The 18,410-nt window shown below is 25.4% G+C and overlaps 2 protein-coding genes and 1 long non-coding RNA gene across 3 annotated transcripts; all 3 read left to right on the top strand.

Annotated features, from left to right (window-relative positions):
• LOC113363775 lies at positions 1 to 490 on the top strand. The gene is made up of 3 exons (XR_003365959.1): positions 1 to 47; positions 165 to 249; positions 451 to 490. It is a non-coding gene; the product is annotated as an uncharacterized LOC113363775 (long non-coding RNA).
• Positions 491 to 1,007: 517 nt separating this feature from the next.
• Positions 1,008 to 10,517, top strand: LOC113363772 (laminin subunit alpha-like). Its single transcript, XM_026606257.1, has 26 exons — positions 1,008 to 1,079; positions 1,732 to 1,772; positions 1,845 to 1,947; positions 2,076 to 2,102; positions 2,177 to 2,223; positions 2,595 to 2,685; positions 2,761 to 2,787; positions 2,861 to 2,907; positions 3,183 to 3,279; positions 3,580 to 3,612; positions 3,691 to 3,737; positions 3,877 to 3,973; positions 4,411 to 4,443; positions 4,646 to 4,692; positions 5,160 to 5,265; positions 5,706 to 5,770; positions 6,487 to 6,592; positions 6,715 to 6,773; positions 7,190 to 7,295; positions 7,402 to 7,448; positions 7,804 to 7,912; positions 8,005 to 8,045; positions 8,122 to 8,215; positions 8,349 to 8,383; positions 9,466 to 9,556; positions 10,247 to 10,517. Exons 1-26 carry the CDS (start codon positions 1,028 to 1,030, stop codon positions 10,381 to 10,383), a joined length of 1,785 nt encoding a protein of 594 aa, XP_026462042.1. The 5' UTR covers positions 1,008 to 1,027; the 3' UTR covers positions 10,384 to 10,517.
• An 828-nt stretch (positions 10,518 to 11,345) lies between these two features.
• LOC113382259 (keratin-associated protein 5-8-like) lies at positions 11,346 to 17,668 on the top strand. The gene is made up of 8 exons (XM_026620764.1): positions 11,346 to 11,350; positions 13,572 to 13,644; positions 16,353 to 16,470; positions 16,947 to 16,993; positions 17,144 to 17,210; positions 17,305 to 17,336; positions 17,409 to 17,472; positions 17,544 to 17,668. Exons 1-8 carry the CDS (start codon positions 11,346 to 11,348, stop codon positions 17,666 to 17,668), a joined length of 531 nt encoding a protein of 176 aa, XP_026476549.1.
• The last annotated feature ends 742 nt before the right edge of the window (positions 17,669 to 18,410 follow it).

The following is an 18,410-nucleotide window of genomic DNA, read 5'->3' as shown; positions in this document are numbered from 1 at the left end:
CAGCTACGACTGCAGTTCCTTGCACACCTGGAGAAACCAAACAAGAGGTAAATTTTCTTTCATTTATCTTTATTTTCTTTTTTTCTTAAAATTAAATTGTTGATATTTCTAGATAATAATTTATTTGAATTCTTTCTTATTTAAAAAAAAATATTTTATTCTAGGATTGCAATGAATGCATCTGCAAAGCTGATGGTACAGGATATCAATGTACTGAAAGAGAATGCAAACATGACCCAGAATCGAAAGGTAAATTTATAATAGTTTTATTACTATTTCAATATTTACTTTTATTGTCAATACATTACGATATTATCTCGTTTATGGGTTTCTTTTATGCTTCATAAAATATTTAATAATAACTATGGTGAGATATAACCATTTTTTTTTCAGAGTAAATAGACTTAATATTAGCTATTTTATATTATATTTTTATTGTTCATCTTCCAGCGGACGATCATGGAAAAATTTGCGAACCAGGATCAACGAAGAAAGAAGTGAGTTTATTTATTATATTATTTATTTAGTCGTGAATGAATATTTCTGTAATTCATAATTTGAATATATTGAAAAGCTTAAAGATTAGTTTGAACAAAAAAATTCAAATATATTTGCCGCATAGTGTATGTTATGATCTTTTTTTTATTTCAAGTAGCTTATGATTAAAAACCTAAATTCTTCATGAACATAATTATATATAAAAAAATTAAATTCTTCTGTTATAATAGGTACTGCATAAATATTACCTAAAACCCTGATTTAAGATTATACTTAGATTTTAGAATTGAATAATATTACGAAAATAGTATTAGTATTGTTAAGAAAAATATAATTCATTTAATTCATTTATTTTGTAATTTGAGATCTAATATCTTTATTCAATGACTTTTATTTAATGACGGCTATCATTTTTTCATAACTTCACACAGATATAAAATTAAATAAAATAAAAGCATTAGATTATTTATGGTAAATATATTTTTAGGACTGCAACACATGTACATGTACTCCCGATGGTAAAAACTACATGTGCACATTGATGATGTGTGGACATCATCATGAAAAGAGAGAAACTGAAAGTAAGTTTAAAAAAAGTTTTTTTTTTATATTTTATTAAGTTTTTTATAGTATTGATTTATTGCATGTCGAATTTATGTGAATTTATCGCATGTCAAATAGAATAATTATAAATTTCAAATAACATCCACTTTTTATGTCCTAATCCACACAGTATTGTTTCCACCATTACAGCTCTTCAAAATACGGGCCCAAAAACTAATGGCTCTATAATTACAGATGTTGCAAACCTTGAAATAATACCTTAATGACAATAAGTAAATAATACAGAATTAAGATAGTATTTGCTAATACCAATATGCTAATATGCTTGTTAAATTACCACATTTAATTTTAAGTATTATAATTCTATGTTAATAACCATGTATGGGCATGAACTTTTGATTTAAAATAATCTTCGATGCTAAGCACATGTGGTGCAATAACCTATTAACTTGACCAAAAAAAAAAAGATTTCGGCTTGTTCCATTCAAAATGAATCGTTTAAACGTCTTAGCATGTTTTGATCAAAAATAAATAAATGTTCGAAATTAATAATTATAAAGCCACCACGAATAATATAGTATTATTACCTTTTACATCACCGAGATGTTTTCAATCAACTTCCTGGTTTGTGCCAGTAATCTATATCAAAAACTATCCTTTTTGATTTAGGTGTTCCCGACAAATGCAAACCCGGTACATCCAAAGTCATTGTAAGTTCAATTTTAGTAAAATTATTTTTCTTCGATTAATAAATTTAATTGTAATAATATATTTCCAATAAGGATTGCAACATATGCAATTGTGCAGCGGTTGGTGTGTGGGCTTGCACTTTAAAGAGTTGCGATGGTGGAGATGATTCTGCAATTTTACGTTCTCGTCGAGCAGGTAAGAATTGATGGTAAACCTATTAATAACGGTTACATATATCCTTCAATTAAAGCAATCCCTTCATATCTTTCTATTTGTTAATTTATAAACATACAAATATTTATATTCTTTTTCTATTTTCACAGTTGAAGAAGTCAAAGAAGTCACCATTCGTAAGTACCATCATAATTGATATTAGCAAATTTTTTAAATATTTTTTACAATATTTTTGAAAATGTTGTTTTAGAATCACTTGCAACTACGCCATGCACTCCTGGCCAAGAAACAAGATTGGTAAGCACCATTGTGTAATAAAGCTCACATTAAATTTTACTTATAATTTTCTATATATATAAAGCTCACTATATGGCTTCTTCTTGCGAATAATTTACAAATTTATAAAATAGTAGATAATTTATGAATGTCTTATACTTGACAACTTCTGAACAAAATGGGTTCTGACTTATAATATTTTCAGATCGTTATTAATATATTTTGTTACAATTTATACTAATTCAACTAATACCTAACGGTCCTTCAAGTTGCTAGTATTTCATAATTGTGCAGTACAAATATATAATTGATTGATTGATTAATTTAGCATTATAAAATTTCATTTAATCACCAATTCAACTTTATTCATAAGAAATTTAATTTTATTTTAGGATTGCAATACTTGCAAATGCGCCAGTGATGGAACAGGTTACTTTTGCACCCGCCAAGCATGTGCTCCAGTTCACCACCACAAACGATCAGGTATATTTTTTATTCTTTAATATTATTATAATTTTAAAAAATATATAAATTAATTATAAATTATTATATTTTTAGCTGAAGAAGTGAAAGAAGTGACCACAAGTAAGAATTGAATTAATATTTTATTAGAAGTCAAATAATTATAATTCAAACCAATTTGTTTAACCATTTTCAGCTTCTTTGGCAACGACTCCATGCACTCCTGGAGAGAAGACTCAAATTGTAAGTTCATATTTTTTTATTTATTTAGAATTATACAATAAGGACAAATGAACACTGACTGACTGTTTAAAATTTCTAAGTCTCTAAATAATGATTTTATTTCTGTTGCATGAATATCATTTTCTCGATTTTTTTTTATTGATTTTTGATTCCCCAAGTATGTATGTATGTAAGGTATTTGTGAAAGCAAAAGTGGGTACAAAGTTTGAAAATGATTTTATCACTTTAGAAAAGGTATTATTTGATATCATAATATAATGAATATTTTACTTCAGGATTGTAATACTTGCACCTGTGCCAGGGATGGCTCTGGATACGCCTGCACTCGCAAAATGTGTTTGCCAGCCACCCACGATCGTCGACGTAGAGAAGGTATTAACTTAATCAAAAACTTTTCCTGATATTTACTTACACTTTATAACTATACTTACGATATATACTTGTACTTTATATGCAAACCAGTTTTATATTAGAGTAAAATCTCGAACTTAAATATAACATTATTTTTAAATATTGGAATATTAATTAGTTAGCATTTTTGTAAAAGTAAATAAGAATTGTTTAATATTCGGTAATAATAGCAATCTAAAATACTTGGCTATGTATTGCATTAAAACATATATTCATTATTTGTTGACTTTATTAATAAATTAACTATGTTGTTATTTTCAGCTGAAACTGAAGAAGTCAAAGAAGTTACAACTGGTAAGCTATTTGAAATTTAAATGCGCAAATTTTAAAATCTTACTATTTTCTGGGATATAATTTTTACGTTTATTTCAGATACTTTGGCAACCACTCCATGCAAAGCTGGTGAACAAAGACAAGTGGTAAGAAACAAATATATCTCTTTTTTTTCTTTTCATTTTTTATGGTATTCAATTTGTATAGAAAATATAACTATATCATAATACATATTTGGTTTTTGGTTATTAATTAAATTTTTTGAATTATTATTATTATTATTAGGACTGCAACACTTGCACCTGTGCCGCCGATGGTACTGGATATCAATGCACCCGCCAAGCTTGTGAATTTGCAGTACATGATCGTAAACGTAGAGAAGGTTCGTTGTATAATTTGTATAATAATAAATAGTAGTTTTCGAAAAGCAGGTCCATAACGTGAGAACATAACAAATACAAGATTCCCTTTTCCCCTTATTCTCATTGCAAATTTATAACCAATAATCACTTTTTTTATTCATTTTTATGCATTTTTCTTTCCAAACGTCTCTTCCATGCTTCCTGATTCTTTGCTTTCAGTTCCCTGTATTTTGACTTTCTATAATTCATATATTTAATGTTATTTAAAATATTGAAGAAAATAATAAATATTTAATACTATAATTTTGCAATAAGTAAAGCAATTTTTTTTAAATTTTACATATATTTTAATCGTAATATAATAATAATTAGCATATTTATTATAATAGCAATAATAGCATTAGATGTCTTGTATCAACCAGTAATATCCATATTAATAGATTTCTTTTTATTCCAGCTAAAGAAGAAGAAATCAAGGAAGCTACAGCAGGTAATTCAATTTATATAACAATTGCAATTTTGATTGATTAAAATAGTTTTTAAATGAAATAACTTGATACCATCCCATATTTATTTTTAATAGTATATGTATACTACGTAGAATTCATTATATCATTATATCATATATTTAATTACCTTTTTTCTGTATAATTTTTCTATATAAGTACTTATATATAATATTTTTTTTATAGAAACACTAGCAACTACCCCCTGTACTCCAGGAGAAAAGGCTCAAGTAGTAAGTCTATACTTAAGAATTTATATTCACCATTAGAAATAGTTTACTTTTAATTTGATTATTTTATTTATTTATTCCTAAGCAATTCATAATCATTAATAATAAATGTTATTCCGGGCTCTTGTCAAGCTTATTCATAATAAGTAACAAAAATAACATAATATCATACAAAGTAACTGCGCAACGTCTGGTTCTGAAATAAAATCTTTAAATTTAGTGTTCGTCATCAAGTTCTCCATAATACAGTTTTCCATCGATTTAATGTTTTAATATAAAATTTGATTTATAGACTGCACTATTTATGGAAACTATTATTTACTTGTGCTAATGGTACAGGCTATACTATATACTTATAAAATTTTAAACAAAAGCTAAATATCTAATAATACGTAAACATGGGCAAAATATCAGGTAATGTAGAATGATGTTTTTCTCACTTTTTTAAATTATATTTTCTAATTTTTTAGGATTGCAATATATGCACTTGCTCTGCTAATGGTACTGGATTTGCTTGCACTCGCAAAAGTTGTCCCGTGTCGACGACGACAACCCACAGCCGCAAACGTAGATCAGGTAATAAATTTATATAAAATCTATTTATATAAAAAATTATATTAAATTCATATTAAATTATCTATAAAAAAATTTATACAAAATTGCATTTAATTTATTAAATCACAACATAATAGTTTTATAGTGCTATATTAATTAGGAAACTAATATTGTTGAAGTTTCTGAACTACTGATATTACTTTTAATAATTTAATACACTGTGTGTTGTAAAAAATTAAAAAATTAATAAGTAATTAGATTCTTATCTGTCTATTTAATAATAACTTTTAATAAAAATGCGATAAAATGCACTTATCATTTATTTCTTTATAGTATTGATTATATTTTACCATGATATTTTTTTATTTCTACACAATTTATTAAGATTAATTTAGTCCATTATTATTTGACTATAGTATTTTATGCTTTTGAGAAGTAAAATATATGATGTTATTTCACAGACGATGAATTGGAGACAGAGAAATTACGAGAGAAAGAATGCACACCTGGCGAAAACAAACACGATGTAAGTACAAACTTTTTTTTAGGACCATGTTTGGCACTTAATTGGTTATTTTATACGGATGTCTATTTATTTTATATAATTTTTAACTTCACGTAGGGTAAGTTATAGTAATTGGAAAAAAATCGATCGAAAATAATTATATATCTTTACGTTTCAAAGGTTTCTGAACATTTTGGCATACCTTAGAAAAAATGGATGTATGTGTATGTGTATGTGTGTGTGCGGATACAAACTTTCTTCGAATAAAGAAATTAAAAAATAATACCATTTGACGGTCAAAAGTGATCTTTAGACATATGCACATCATATCATCAGATATTTTATAAAGATTATAATATGTATAAATTGTGTGTACATTTCTATGGGTTCATACCAATGTTTAACGATAGACTACGAAGCGGCGCTTACGCGCTTAGATATTTCTACTCTAAAAAACATCTATGCAGCGTGATTGCATAGATACTGAAAATTTTCAAAAAAATCAGAATATAAAAAAAATTTAATTTTTCAAAGATGTCAATTTTTTCCAAAAATTTCGAAATTCTCAAAATTGTAATTATTTCACAGTTTTGAAAAAACTTTTTTTTTAATTTTAGTTTTTGGTACGGGAAATTCCTGCAATTTGCCTTAAGGCCCGATGCCATGCACCACAAGTTTTTTATATATATAAGCATTATGCGATTCAAAACTATGTTTTCATTTCAATTTAATTTCAGGGATGTAACACTTGCTTCTGCGGACCTACTGGGCATTGGGCTTGTAGTTTAAAAGCATGTATAAATCTGGCGGACTTACAAAAAACGCGCACTAAGAGAGAAGAAGGTAATAATAATTTATTTTTAATAATTATATTAACTAATATAATAATAAATAAAATGAATGAATTTCAGAAATATATAAATAAATTTCATAGTATAGTGATATTCATTCTGTCGATTTTTCAGACGATGAAAAAGTTGACAAAGAAGAGAAGAAATGCACACCCGGTGAAACCAAGCATGATGTAAGTGCTCATTTATATGTTAAATATTTTTTATACTTTAATATTTTGATAATAGCCTCACAATTTATTTTTATTTAGTTAAAATATGTTTTCATTATTTTCTTTCATGCCTTACTTTCAAATATTATGTACAATATAAAAGATTTATAGGGTGTGTAATTTTTTTTTGAAAATGCTATAAAAAACTACTGAATTTTTCAAATTTGAGTATTGTTTAAAATTTCTTTTTTATTTGAAAAGATATAAAGTAATATCATTCAAAAGGCTACCTCGGCCGACTGCAGTAGTCTGCGCGATTGAGAAGTTTAAAAAAAGTTAATGGCGGACATTTTATTAATTTATTTTTTTGGGACGCATTAAGTTATTATTGGACGTGTATTACTATAATGTACATTTTTGTATGAATTTCATCATAGGGTTGTAATACTTGCTTCTGCGGACCTACTGGAAGTTACGCCTGTTCACGAAAAGCATGTGGAGTTCCACCCAAACCAGACTCAGAAACACGCACTAAAAGACAAGGTATAAATTTTACGAAAAAATACAAACCATTTACTGTTTATCATTTTAGTATGTAACGACGATAATTATTAATTTGCAAGTTAAATCAATAATGTTTTATTTACAGCCGAAGAGCCAAAAAAGGAATGCACACCTGGTGAAACCACGCATGATGTACGTACAGATCATACTCAGTAGTAAATAGAATACTCATATTTAGTTTTTGCTAGTATTATCATTTAAACAACTTTACAATTAATATTTACTAAAGTTATTCGTAAAATCAAAATTTGTCTATATATTTATATATATTTTTACATAACATTTATGTAAAAAAATTGAATGAAACATTTCACATATTTCTTTTCTTTTAATTCGTTTAATACAAATTAATTCTTCTAATATAAATTATTTTATTCAATTTTGTTTTTGCTGCATTTTAATTAATAATCTATATTTCTATGTATTGTTCTGTTTTATGTACGTATTTATTTTAAATATGAATTTTTGATAATATTTTTATGCACAGGGTTGTAATTCATGCTTCTGCACTGAAAGTGGAGTGTATGCATGCACTCTGAAAGCATGTTTAGGCCCACTGAAGAATTTCAACCAAGAAACTCGCACTAAACGTGAAGGTATAAATATTTATAAAATGATAATATAAACTGACAAAGAGAGGAAGATAGTCACCATTAATAACTATAAATTTGTTATTATTTTTCCACAGATTCAGAACCTGAATGCACTCAAGGAGAAGTTAAACAAGTGGTAAGATTATTATTAATTAAAAATAATCATTTATTTTTATGATATTATAATTATATTGATTTTATTTTGTTTACAGGACTGTAATACCTGCAGATGCGCTAACGGTGTGTTTGCATGCACCAGAAAAATGTGTTTGCCTGAAGATAAAGCACCACGTACCAGAAGACAAGGTAATATAATTTAATATATTATTATATAAAATTTTTTTCAAATTTTGTGTCAAGCAATATATATTTATTTTAGCAATGTTATACGATATTTGAAATTTTAATAATTATAAATTTGACCTTTTTCTATTTGTAGCAGGCACCTGTGTTCCTGGATCAACTAAAAAAGAGGTGAATAACAAAAACTATTCTAAATATTTTGTCACGTTTTATAAATTAATAGCTTTTTAACTTCCCGTAGGGCAAGTTATAGTAATCGCAAAAAAATCGAAAATGAAAATTTTTATATATCTTTACGTTTCAAAGGCTTCTGAACATTTTGGCATACCTTAGAAAAAATGGATGTATGTGTGTGTGTGTGTGTGTATGTGTGTGTGTATGTGTGTGTGTATGTGTGTGTGTATGTATGTACGTGTGTGTATGTATGTGCGGATACAAATTTTCGTCGACGATTTCGGGAACACGGATTAACCGATTTGAATAATTCAAAAAACATTCGATTCGTATTGATAAGGAGACGTGCTGATTAGTTTTTGGCGAAGGCAGGTCTAGCCGTTCCGAAGATACGGGGCAAAAAGTGCCGAAAACGGTAACTCAGTTTTTAAGAGAACGGAGCATCCGATTTAAATAATTCAAAAAACATTTCACTTGTATTGACAAGATGAAGAATCGATGAAATTTTCATAAAGGTAGGTCTAGCGGTTTCGGAGATATGGAGGAAAAAGTAAAAAAAATAGCCATTTGGCGGTCAAAAATGATCATTAGACATATGCACATCAAATTATCAGATATTTTATAGAGATTTTAACAATAAGTATACATTTTGTTAACATTCCTATGGGTTCCGTACCAATGCTTATGCGTTAGACAGCGACGCGGCGCTTACGCGCTTTATATTTTGTGCCTATGCAGTTAAATCAGTACGATTGCTTTGAAAAAAAAAGTTCAGATCTTCCACAATATGTCAAAATAAAGAAAAAAAAATTTTTTTTTCAAAAAAAAAAATTAAAAAAAAAATTTTTTTTTGAAATTTTTTTTTTCAAAAAAAAGTAATTTTTTGTCCATATATATAGTTTCTCAAAAATCTTATTTTTTCAAAGTACATTTTTTTCAAAAATGTTAATCGTTTTTAAAAAATTAATAATTTTTGGTACGGGAAGTTCCAGCAATTTGCCTTAAGGCACGATGCCTTAATGCTTTAAGACAGAATTCCACTTACAGCTAGTTATTTTATAACTAATCTTTGATTTTAGGATTGCAACACATGTACATGTAACGAAAAAGGAACTGCATACAGATGTACTTTGCTCGCATGCGGTGGAGAACATATTCGCATCGAAAGAGGTAACAAAAATTAAAAAAAATAATAAACCATGTCTGAAAATAATAGAAATTTGTTCATCTATTCAAGAGTATTAGCTTTCGATTACTGCGTTTTTGAATAATCCAACGGTAATACCTTTAACTTCATAATTGTGTCCGCAGATTTTGAGCAAATTCAGGATCCAATTATATCTTCGAATATCACGATATCTAATACAAAATTTTATTGTTGTGCTGTAGATATGAATAATAATTAACAAAAATATGAAAAATTAATAAAAAATAGAATGACTTTATTAGACTTGAATATTAATTATAAAGCAAAATAATTGTAATCAAAAATACTAGTTGTTGCTAGTGTCGTTAAAGATACTATTAGAGATAATCTTTTGAATTGTAGAACAATGTTATATTATTGATTCCTTCAAAAATTTATGGAATTAAATTAAATCTAGAAAAATACATTAAAATCTGATTCTTGTTGTGAAAAAAAAAAGAAACTTACGTTGTTTTATAAAATTATACATGTTTTCCAATGGTAGATCATCTAATGAAGCCTTCATCATATAAATAAACATACATATTATTTTTACAATCTTATAATCTATTTTGTAGATTGGTTGTATATGGTTTAATACAATATCTGAATAAATCACTAAACAAAAAATGAATATAAATCAATATTTAAATTATTTTTTTTCCTAATTGCAGATACTCCATCAAACTTGCCATCGACTAGATGCGAACCCAACTCTGTATTCAAACAGGACTGTAACACTTGCAGATGTAATGCTCAAGGAACATTTGCTGCATGCACCTTCAAATTATGTATTCCAGGACAAAACTAAAATATATAAATTAATTATTATTGAGAAGAATGAATAACTAATATCAAAATGAAAGACGTATGTCAGTTTAATCTCATATAAAATGCAGCGGATACTTAACATACGAGTAAGTTAGAATAACTGGTAAAATATATTTCTTGCATTAAATAGTACAAATATGTTAATTTTTGTAATATAAATAAATTTAAAAAAAAATAAAATAAATGTAAGTTGTTGGTAATATAAATCTATGAGTTTTAATTTGATGAACCTGTATAAAATCAAAATGGTAATTAGCAATATCTCATTATTAATTTTTATTAATTCCGTTGTATATGATTTATATTTTAGCTTAAGATAATTCATACAGATAAATACAATAACAAAATAACGCGGCATGCAATTTTATGGTTTCTACCAATTATTAGATCATTATACCAAACTACGAGCAAATGTTATTATAAAATATAGAAAACTTCCACAACCATTAAAGATTAGTTCCAAAGTTTCCTAACAAATCGACGGATTATTACACTTTACGCCATATCGAACTGGAGCATTGTATAAAACAAGGATGATTCTATTTAAATAAATAAATATTATTAGTATTGCTGTATTATTTAAATATGTGATTTAAATCTGTATTATTTTGCATGCTGGTTGCTCTGATGAACAGCACCTGCATCGATATTAAATTTCGATGAAAACAGAACATTATAAAAATGAAAATAGTTATCTTCTTAGCTTTGAAAATTTGAAATCACAATTGTAATTTCTTGATTAATATGTCAATGTATAAAACGTAATTTTGATCGTTCACATTTTTTCAAAATTTGATATTTTTTTCACAATTTCGTTTTGCACTCAATCATTCTTGGTATAAAGAACCAACAAACTTTGTTGTTGATGAAAATAAATCATGATTAGTTCAAGATTATAGAGTTAATTCCAATAACTACAAGTGAGACTTGTAAACTTTAAAGATGAGGTAACAGCTTAAAACTATTTAAACTAGATAGATTTTCCGGGAAAATGAAACGGATTTTGTGGATATTATTATCGAATATATTAGCCAGATTAATGGTCTGTTGTATTTGCAGTATATACGGTGATAATTCCGGAAGTTGCCATAGTTGAACACAAACTATGCCAAAAACACAACTAAGCTAATGAAATGTTGGTCTTCAATAAAATTATATTAATAGTTATTCTTGATTATTAAAGCAATTAGAATGAATTGATATCGAGGTCACAATAATCCTCTAAGAATGTATAATACCTACACAAATTATTTTCTTTGAAATTCGCTATGAAATTAACTGTTCCGAGCATTCATACTTAGAAAATTATAAAACTTAGTATTTTGGATTCTTGTTCTATACTATTATATCATTCATATATATGATTTACTATAATTTGAGCTATAGCATTTGTTAACCCTTTCCACTCGGATGCCGTCGCTCCGGCGGCAAAATACGTACTAAATCTGCAATTAGCGAGTGGAAAGGGTTAATATTGCTAGTTTTAAAGAGGAAAAATGGTTGATGAGCTATGTTGATATTTACCAAAACTATTGTAATTATCAAATATTTTTTGAAGAATTGGAAAATTTTAGTAGATCCACACATTATGGTTAATGGAAGAATTAAAATATTTACAATATATAATGTGGAATCGTAATTTATTACTCTAATTTATTACTTGCACAAAAGCACTTCTATGAATAACAATAAACTAATACACTATTGTAAGTCTAATCAATCAATAATTGGAATATTGAATCATAAATTAAACTATATACGTATGATTGATATTTGAGTTGAAATTAGATATTTAAATCTTTGTCCACTTAATGAAGTTTTCGAACTGGATCTAATAAACTTATATATTTTAGTAGATGGCTTCATGTCTAAAGTTTAGACTCTTAGACATATATATATATATATATATATATATATATATACATGTTATCATAATAAATCCCAGTTTGCCAAATGACATCTAAATGTACAAATAATTAATCAATTCCGCCATAAATGTATGAGTAAATGGGTTTTATACAGTTGTTGGTTTCCTATAACACAAAACAGTGCTATTAAATAACATTCGAACAATGTCGAGCAATTAAATTAATTAGATTGCATATGTAAACATCGCATATGACTTGACTCATAACAATAATATTACGTTCGTCATGATAAATATTTGCTTTTCCAGTCTTTGTTGACTGCTATGATTTAAAAAGAGCATATTTTTTATTGTTACCTAATTTAGAATATATTGTGATTTAAATTTTTTTGTCTATGTTTTATATAAAAATGAAAAATATTTCAGATAGAGCAGAATTTCAAACAAAACATATTTGGAAGAAGTATATTTTCAAAGAAAATTATTTAAATTGTAAATATATAGTTCAATATATTTTTTTCAGAAAATTGATATATTGCTAAATACAATATTTTTCAGAATTTCTTTTTATTCCCAAAATGTTTAAATTGATATTTGTACTATTTTGTATTTATAGACTAGAGGCAGCGACAGACTTAGGTGAGTTTTTAAAAATAAAAATAAGTCTCTATAGTTGATTTATTATTTTAAATTTCATTCATTTCTATTTTCGGTAAGCAAAAATATATTATGAGAAAATTCTTCTAATGTTTTTCATATTTATTTTTTATTTTGATTGATGATATTTTGATATCTATTTAATTTTTTGTTAATTAATATTATAGTAATGATTGTTAAAATCATTACTATAATATTAATTAACAAAAAATTAAATTTTACTTACTAAATAGAGAATTTTGAGATATCGATGATAATAATAAACAAAGGTAAAACAATTATAAAGGTACATTTGTAATATAGTATTATAGCTCAAATATTTTACTTTTTTTTTCAGAAAATTACATAAAATCCAAGCCAAAGGTTTGCGATCCGGAACAATGGTCAAACCTGGTATGATGTTTTAAATAATCTCATTTAACATGTTCAACCCAGTTAATATAAAAATGTTATCTAAATTAATCTCTCAAACTTTAATAAATAATCTTTAGTCAAATAGGGATATATTTCATTCAAGTAAATTTAGGTAACATTCGTTAAATGCGTATCTTATAGCCATTTAATGCATACCTTGTCGTCATTTGATATTACTAAAAATAATTTTTTTAATAATTATTTAAATAATCACATATTTTTCTTTACAGGCATGTAATCGATGTTTGTGCAATTCTTATGGAACTGCGTATGCAGCTTGTACACAAAGAAATTGCTTTGAAGGTAATTTTTTAAAACTTAATAAGATTTTAACATTTTCTAGATTTGACTAAAAATATTAACCAGGAAACTTTTGTTATTTTTTGTTTCGAAATTAATTCATCTATTATGTTGAGCTAAGGTCAACTCTTTTTTAGTGTTAAATAAATTATTTTATAATACTGATTTTACTAATTATTTATTAGTTGTATTATTAGTCTTCTGCAATACAATAAACATTTTATTTAGTACAAGATTACATTCCTATAGGATATACAGGTCGTTAGGTTGCCCAATTTTATTTGAGAGATCGTTATGAAAAATATCTAAAATATGCTGTATAATCATATCAAGTATATAAGTTCATCATATATCTAAAAAGATTTACAAATTTCGCATGTGTAATTAATTTTTGGACATAATTACTTTAATAAAGAAATATCACGATCTATTTGTAAAAAAAAATATATCAACAAATTTAACAAGTATTCTTGCGTTGATTGAATAATTAAGCTAGAGTTTAAAACACTATTTTATAACTTACACAAAAAGTTATTTAATAAGTTCTTTTTACAGAACACTAAATATATGAGGGGTGAACTATGTATTTGATGAAAATTAATTATTCTTTAAATTTATTTTACTTTTTTATAGAAATTTGTAAACCTGGTCTGATGTGGTCGATTGAAGATGAATGTACAACGTGCATTTGCAACAATGATGGAAATGCAATTTGCATACCTGGAGTTTGTTAATCAAGGCATGCAATTTTATTTATCAGTATACTTTAAATTATTTAAATCATTAACATGTGTTATTAGTGCATTCTATGGATGTGAAAAATCAGAAATACTTCAAATTCTACGAACACGTAAAAATTAGAGAAATATGCCATATTTTTATAAACTATTTGTGTTTGATTATGGGAATGGTTGTGCTATTTTATATTCACATATTCAAATCATTGAAAAAAATGTTTTTAATGTATATTACCGATTTTACACAATTTTATTGAAACCATCTTATATATTGCATTTATCAATATGTATCCATATACCATTATTACAGTATTTTAAATATTTAATACTTACTTCAATATATAAATATGTTGTATTTTTCTAAAATATTAATTCATGAGCGACAGCAAATAAATTTTTAATGTTTTTATAATTACATAATATTATTTTTTTCATATTTTTTTTTTATTAAAAAGTAAATATTTTATTTTGATTAGAATAATTTTAGGCTACTGATTTTAAAATGATTTATAACATGTTTTTGAAAAATAATATATCAATATAACTTATTGAAAATCTTTAAGATTTTAGGTATTATTATCAGTATTATAAATTAAATTAATGAATTGTGCTTTTTATTACTCTCGGGAAACATTATTAACAAGAAATTTTATATTAGGTTAATATGCGCAATATTTCTATTAAATTTGTTTAATTTTTACAATAATAATACAAATTGCTTTTGATTTTGATTGCGTATTTTCATTTACTAATTATGGATATAATGATAAAAATAAATGTATTATAAATATCAATAATAATTCTACCGCAAATATTTTTAGAACGACCTTATCTTCAACATATAATTCTTTATCGCTAATTATAATGCAAATAGTTGTGAACTAAATTATTTAAATGATTTGACACGATTAAGAGATTAATACCAAATTGTTAATCAATGGGAATGCTTTCAAGAACAATTTGCTTAAATTTGTTTGAAATAAAGTCATGAAGTACGCTTTATTTGCATTTTGTATTTTTCTTGTTATTTACAAAAGTTAGTGAAAATAATATTATTCATTCAAGTGAAAACTAATATTGTGACTAATTTTAAAGCCATATTTAATTGTTATTTATATTTCTAGTGCAGGGGTTGCAAGTTTGTATGCCATTTCATGCTATAATCCATGTAAGTTGAAAGATTATAAATTAGTTATTTAAATAAATTATAAATACAATATTACATATAAGACAAAATAGGTAATTGGTCGTTATATATATATATTTTTTTTTTTATTTCTGTTAATTTTAACAATCAGATTACAATACAATCTATAAGTTAAAAGTTATGGTATTGAAAATCAAAATCAAAAAGAAAAAAAAAAAAATTGGTCGTTATATGAATTAAATTATATAAACTTATATTAACATGTTTATTATAAATTTTAGGATTGTAATACCTGCATCTGTGGCACTGATGGATTAGGATATACATGTACTCAGTTCAGGTGTATTAAAAGTAAGACAAAATTACATAAATTAATTATTTTAGTACATTTATCTTTTATTAAAAAATAATAAATATAACCAACAAAATAATGAGTTATCAGTATTTTAGATTTATATTTATAATATAATAAATAATATTTTATATAGATAATTATCATATATCAGAACGAAATGAACATAATGCAATGTAAATCATCAAAATTACAAATAAAAATTATCTATAATTTTGAACTTAATCATCCAATAGAGTAATATTTGCATTTGCTATGTTAAATATATAGAAATTTTTAGTTATTTGTTTCAAATATAAATCAATGATTTTCATCAGATTTAAATCTGCTAAACTGGAACCTTGAACAAGATTGAATTATAAAGTAATTAATGATAATTTATTTACTTCTGGAACAAAACGCTGCAATAATTTTTTCAACTTAAATTTATATCTTATTATTATATTTATTTAATTTTAAATTATTTTTTCTGCAGATATTCGATGTACCCCAAATAAAGAATATGCAGAAGACTGCAATTTGTGCACTTGCAACAAATATGGCACTGGTTCAGCCTGCACCACAAAATTGTGTTATAGTAGAAGTACTGTTATGTAAAAACAAAAAACTAACATAACTTTTTTAGAAGGATGATTTTTTTTAAATTTATAGCAATAGCTAAAATTTAAAGTAATGTTACAAATAAAATAATTTAATTATAATGCATTATAGTTTAAACTCATTTATATTCTTTTACCTGATGCTGCTTGTATGTAGAGATGTATACATTGTAACATTTTAGAAACATTAATATGTAATGTGCTTTAAAACGTGACAAATTTATTAAATCTATGATTAGTGTACGAAAATATAAAGTACTGTAATTTTCCAATGCATTTTACAACTAGTATTTGTTCAAATACGTGTTGTTCTCTATCACAACAATGAAATTCACAGTTTTTCTGTTTTATTTATTGATTGTAATATCTGGTAAGTAACCAACTATATGAATATATACACACAGATATATATATATATATATATATATATATATATATTTATATATATATATAATTTAATTTTATTCCAGGTACACATTGTGTTAAAGTTTGCAAGTCCGGCGAAGTTTTGAAGAAGGTAAGTTTCACAGAATAAAACTCGAATATTTTGCGGTCTTGCGTAAAATAACTTTTTAATAACTTTTTAGTTTTCAAGTAAATAATTTTATTTATTAAATTTATCATAAGTATGTACATAATTACATGTGTTTTTCAAATGTATTTCCAGGATTGCAATACATGCATTTGCAATGAGGATGGAACTGGCTACAGATGCACAGAATTATACTGCCCAAGTAAGAAACTAATTACATTTATAATAACTTATTTTACATACATAAAAATAAGTTGTAAATGCAATTTATTAATGCCTTCTAATTTATAATATAGAGCGTTGTAAACCCGGCGATATCAAGGAAGAGGTGGGATTGTGTTTTATAAATTACATAATAATATAATAATATTATATATATTTAGTTAATAATTTGTTTAAGGATTGTAACATATGCATTTGCAATGAAGCTGGGACTGAATACTCTTGTAGTACCTTAGATTGTGGTAAGGATAAGTTAATATTGTTTATCTGGACTTAATGAGATTTAAGTATTTTATTCATATTATAATTTCAGATGATTTAGTCTGCAAGCCATGTTCAACATTCAAGAAAGAATGCAATGATTGTCAGTGCAATCGCTTTGGCACTGCAGCTCAATGCACATTACTTCCTTGCACAAAACTAATTACTAAGCTTTAAATATAATATATATTATATATAAAGGTGTATATATAATATATTAAATAGTATTGATATTATTTGCAGTTTTCATTATTTTTATTGTAATCTGCAACAGTTCTAATTATATTAGGCATGCTAAATACATCATTGCTACAAAGAAATACTTAACATTAATCAGAGATGACGTAATCAAATTGATGATTTATATCATATGCAGTCAAATACACCAAATATATAATAATATCGTACAACAATTGTACGAAATATATTTTATGCTTCAAATGCATTGCAAAATTCACATTTAAATAAAATGAACTATAAGTTGATGAATTCCATATATTTTTCTACAGTAGTGCAAATGCTCTATAAAAAATTACAAATGTTTCAATGAAGTACATTTATAAACCATGCGGATAATCTTTGTGTAGGATGTTGATAATTGGTTATTTTGATATTTATTAATATTACAGGTAAATAATTTTTGCTACTCTTTTATTTTTTATTTTTTATATTTTTTAAATTTTTTATTTTTTATTTTTTTATACCTTTCTTTACTTTTTTCTGGTACACAATTCATTCTTTTATATTAAAAAACTTTTTTACTTAATATTCTGTATTCTTCGTCATTGATTAGTCTGTATAAAAATTGTTTTTGACAGAAAAAACCTGATGATGGAACGTATCTAGTCCCAAAACGTCGTAATTAAACATCTACAAAAAACAAATTGTTTTTTAATTATTGGATTTATTGTTTGGAAAT

Source organism: Ctenocephalides felis, unplaced genomic scaffold (assembly GCF_003426905.1).
Source record: "Ctenocephalides felis isolate EL2017-DRISC unplaced genomic scaffold, ASM342690v1 CF-g0.4_SCAFFOLD_00845, whole genome shotgun sequence".
Taxonomy (NCBI): Eukaryota; Metazoa; Arthropoda; class Insecta; order Siphonaptera; family Pulicidae; genus Ctenocephalides; species Ctenocephalides felis.
This window is presented reverse-complemented; position numbering and strand designations above follow the sequence as displayed.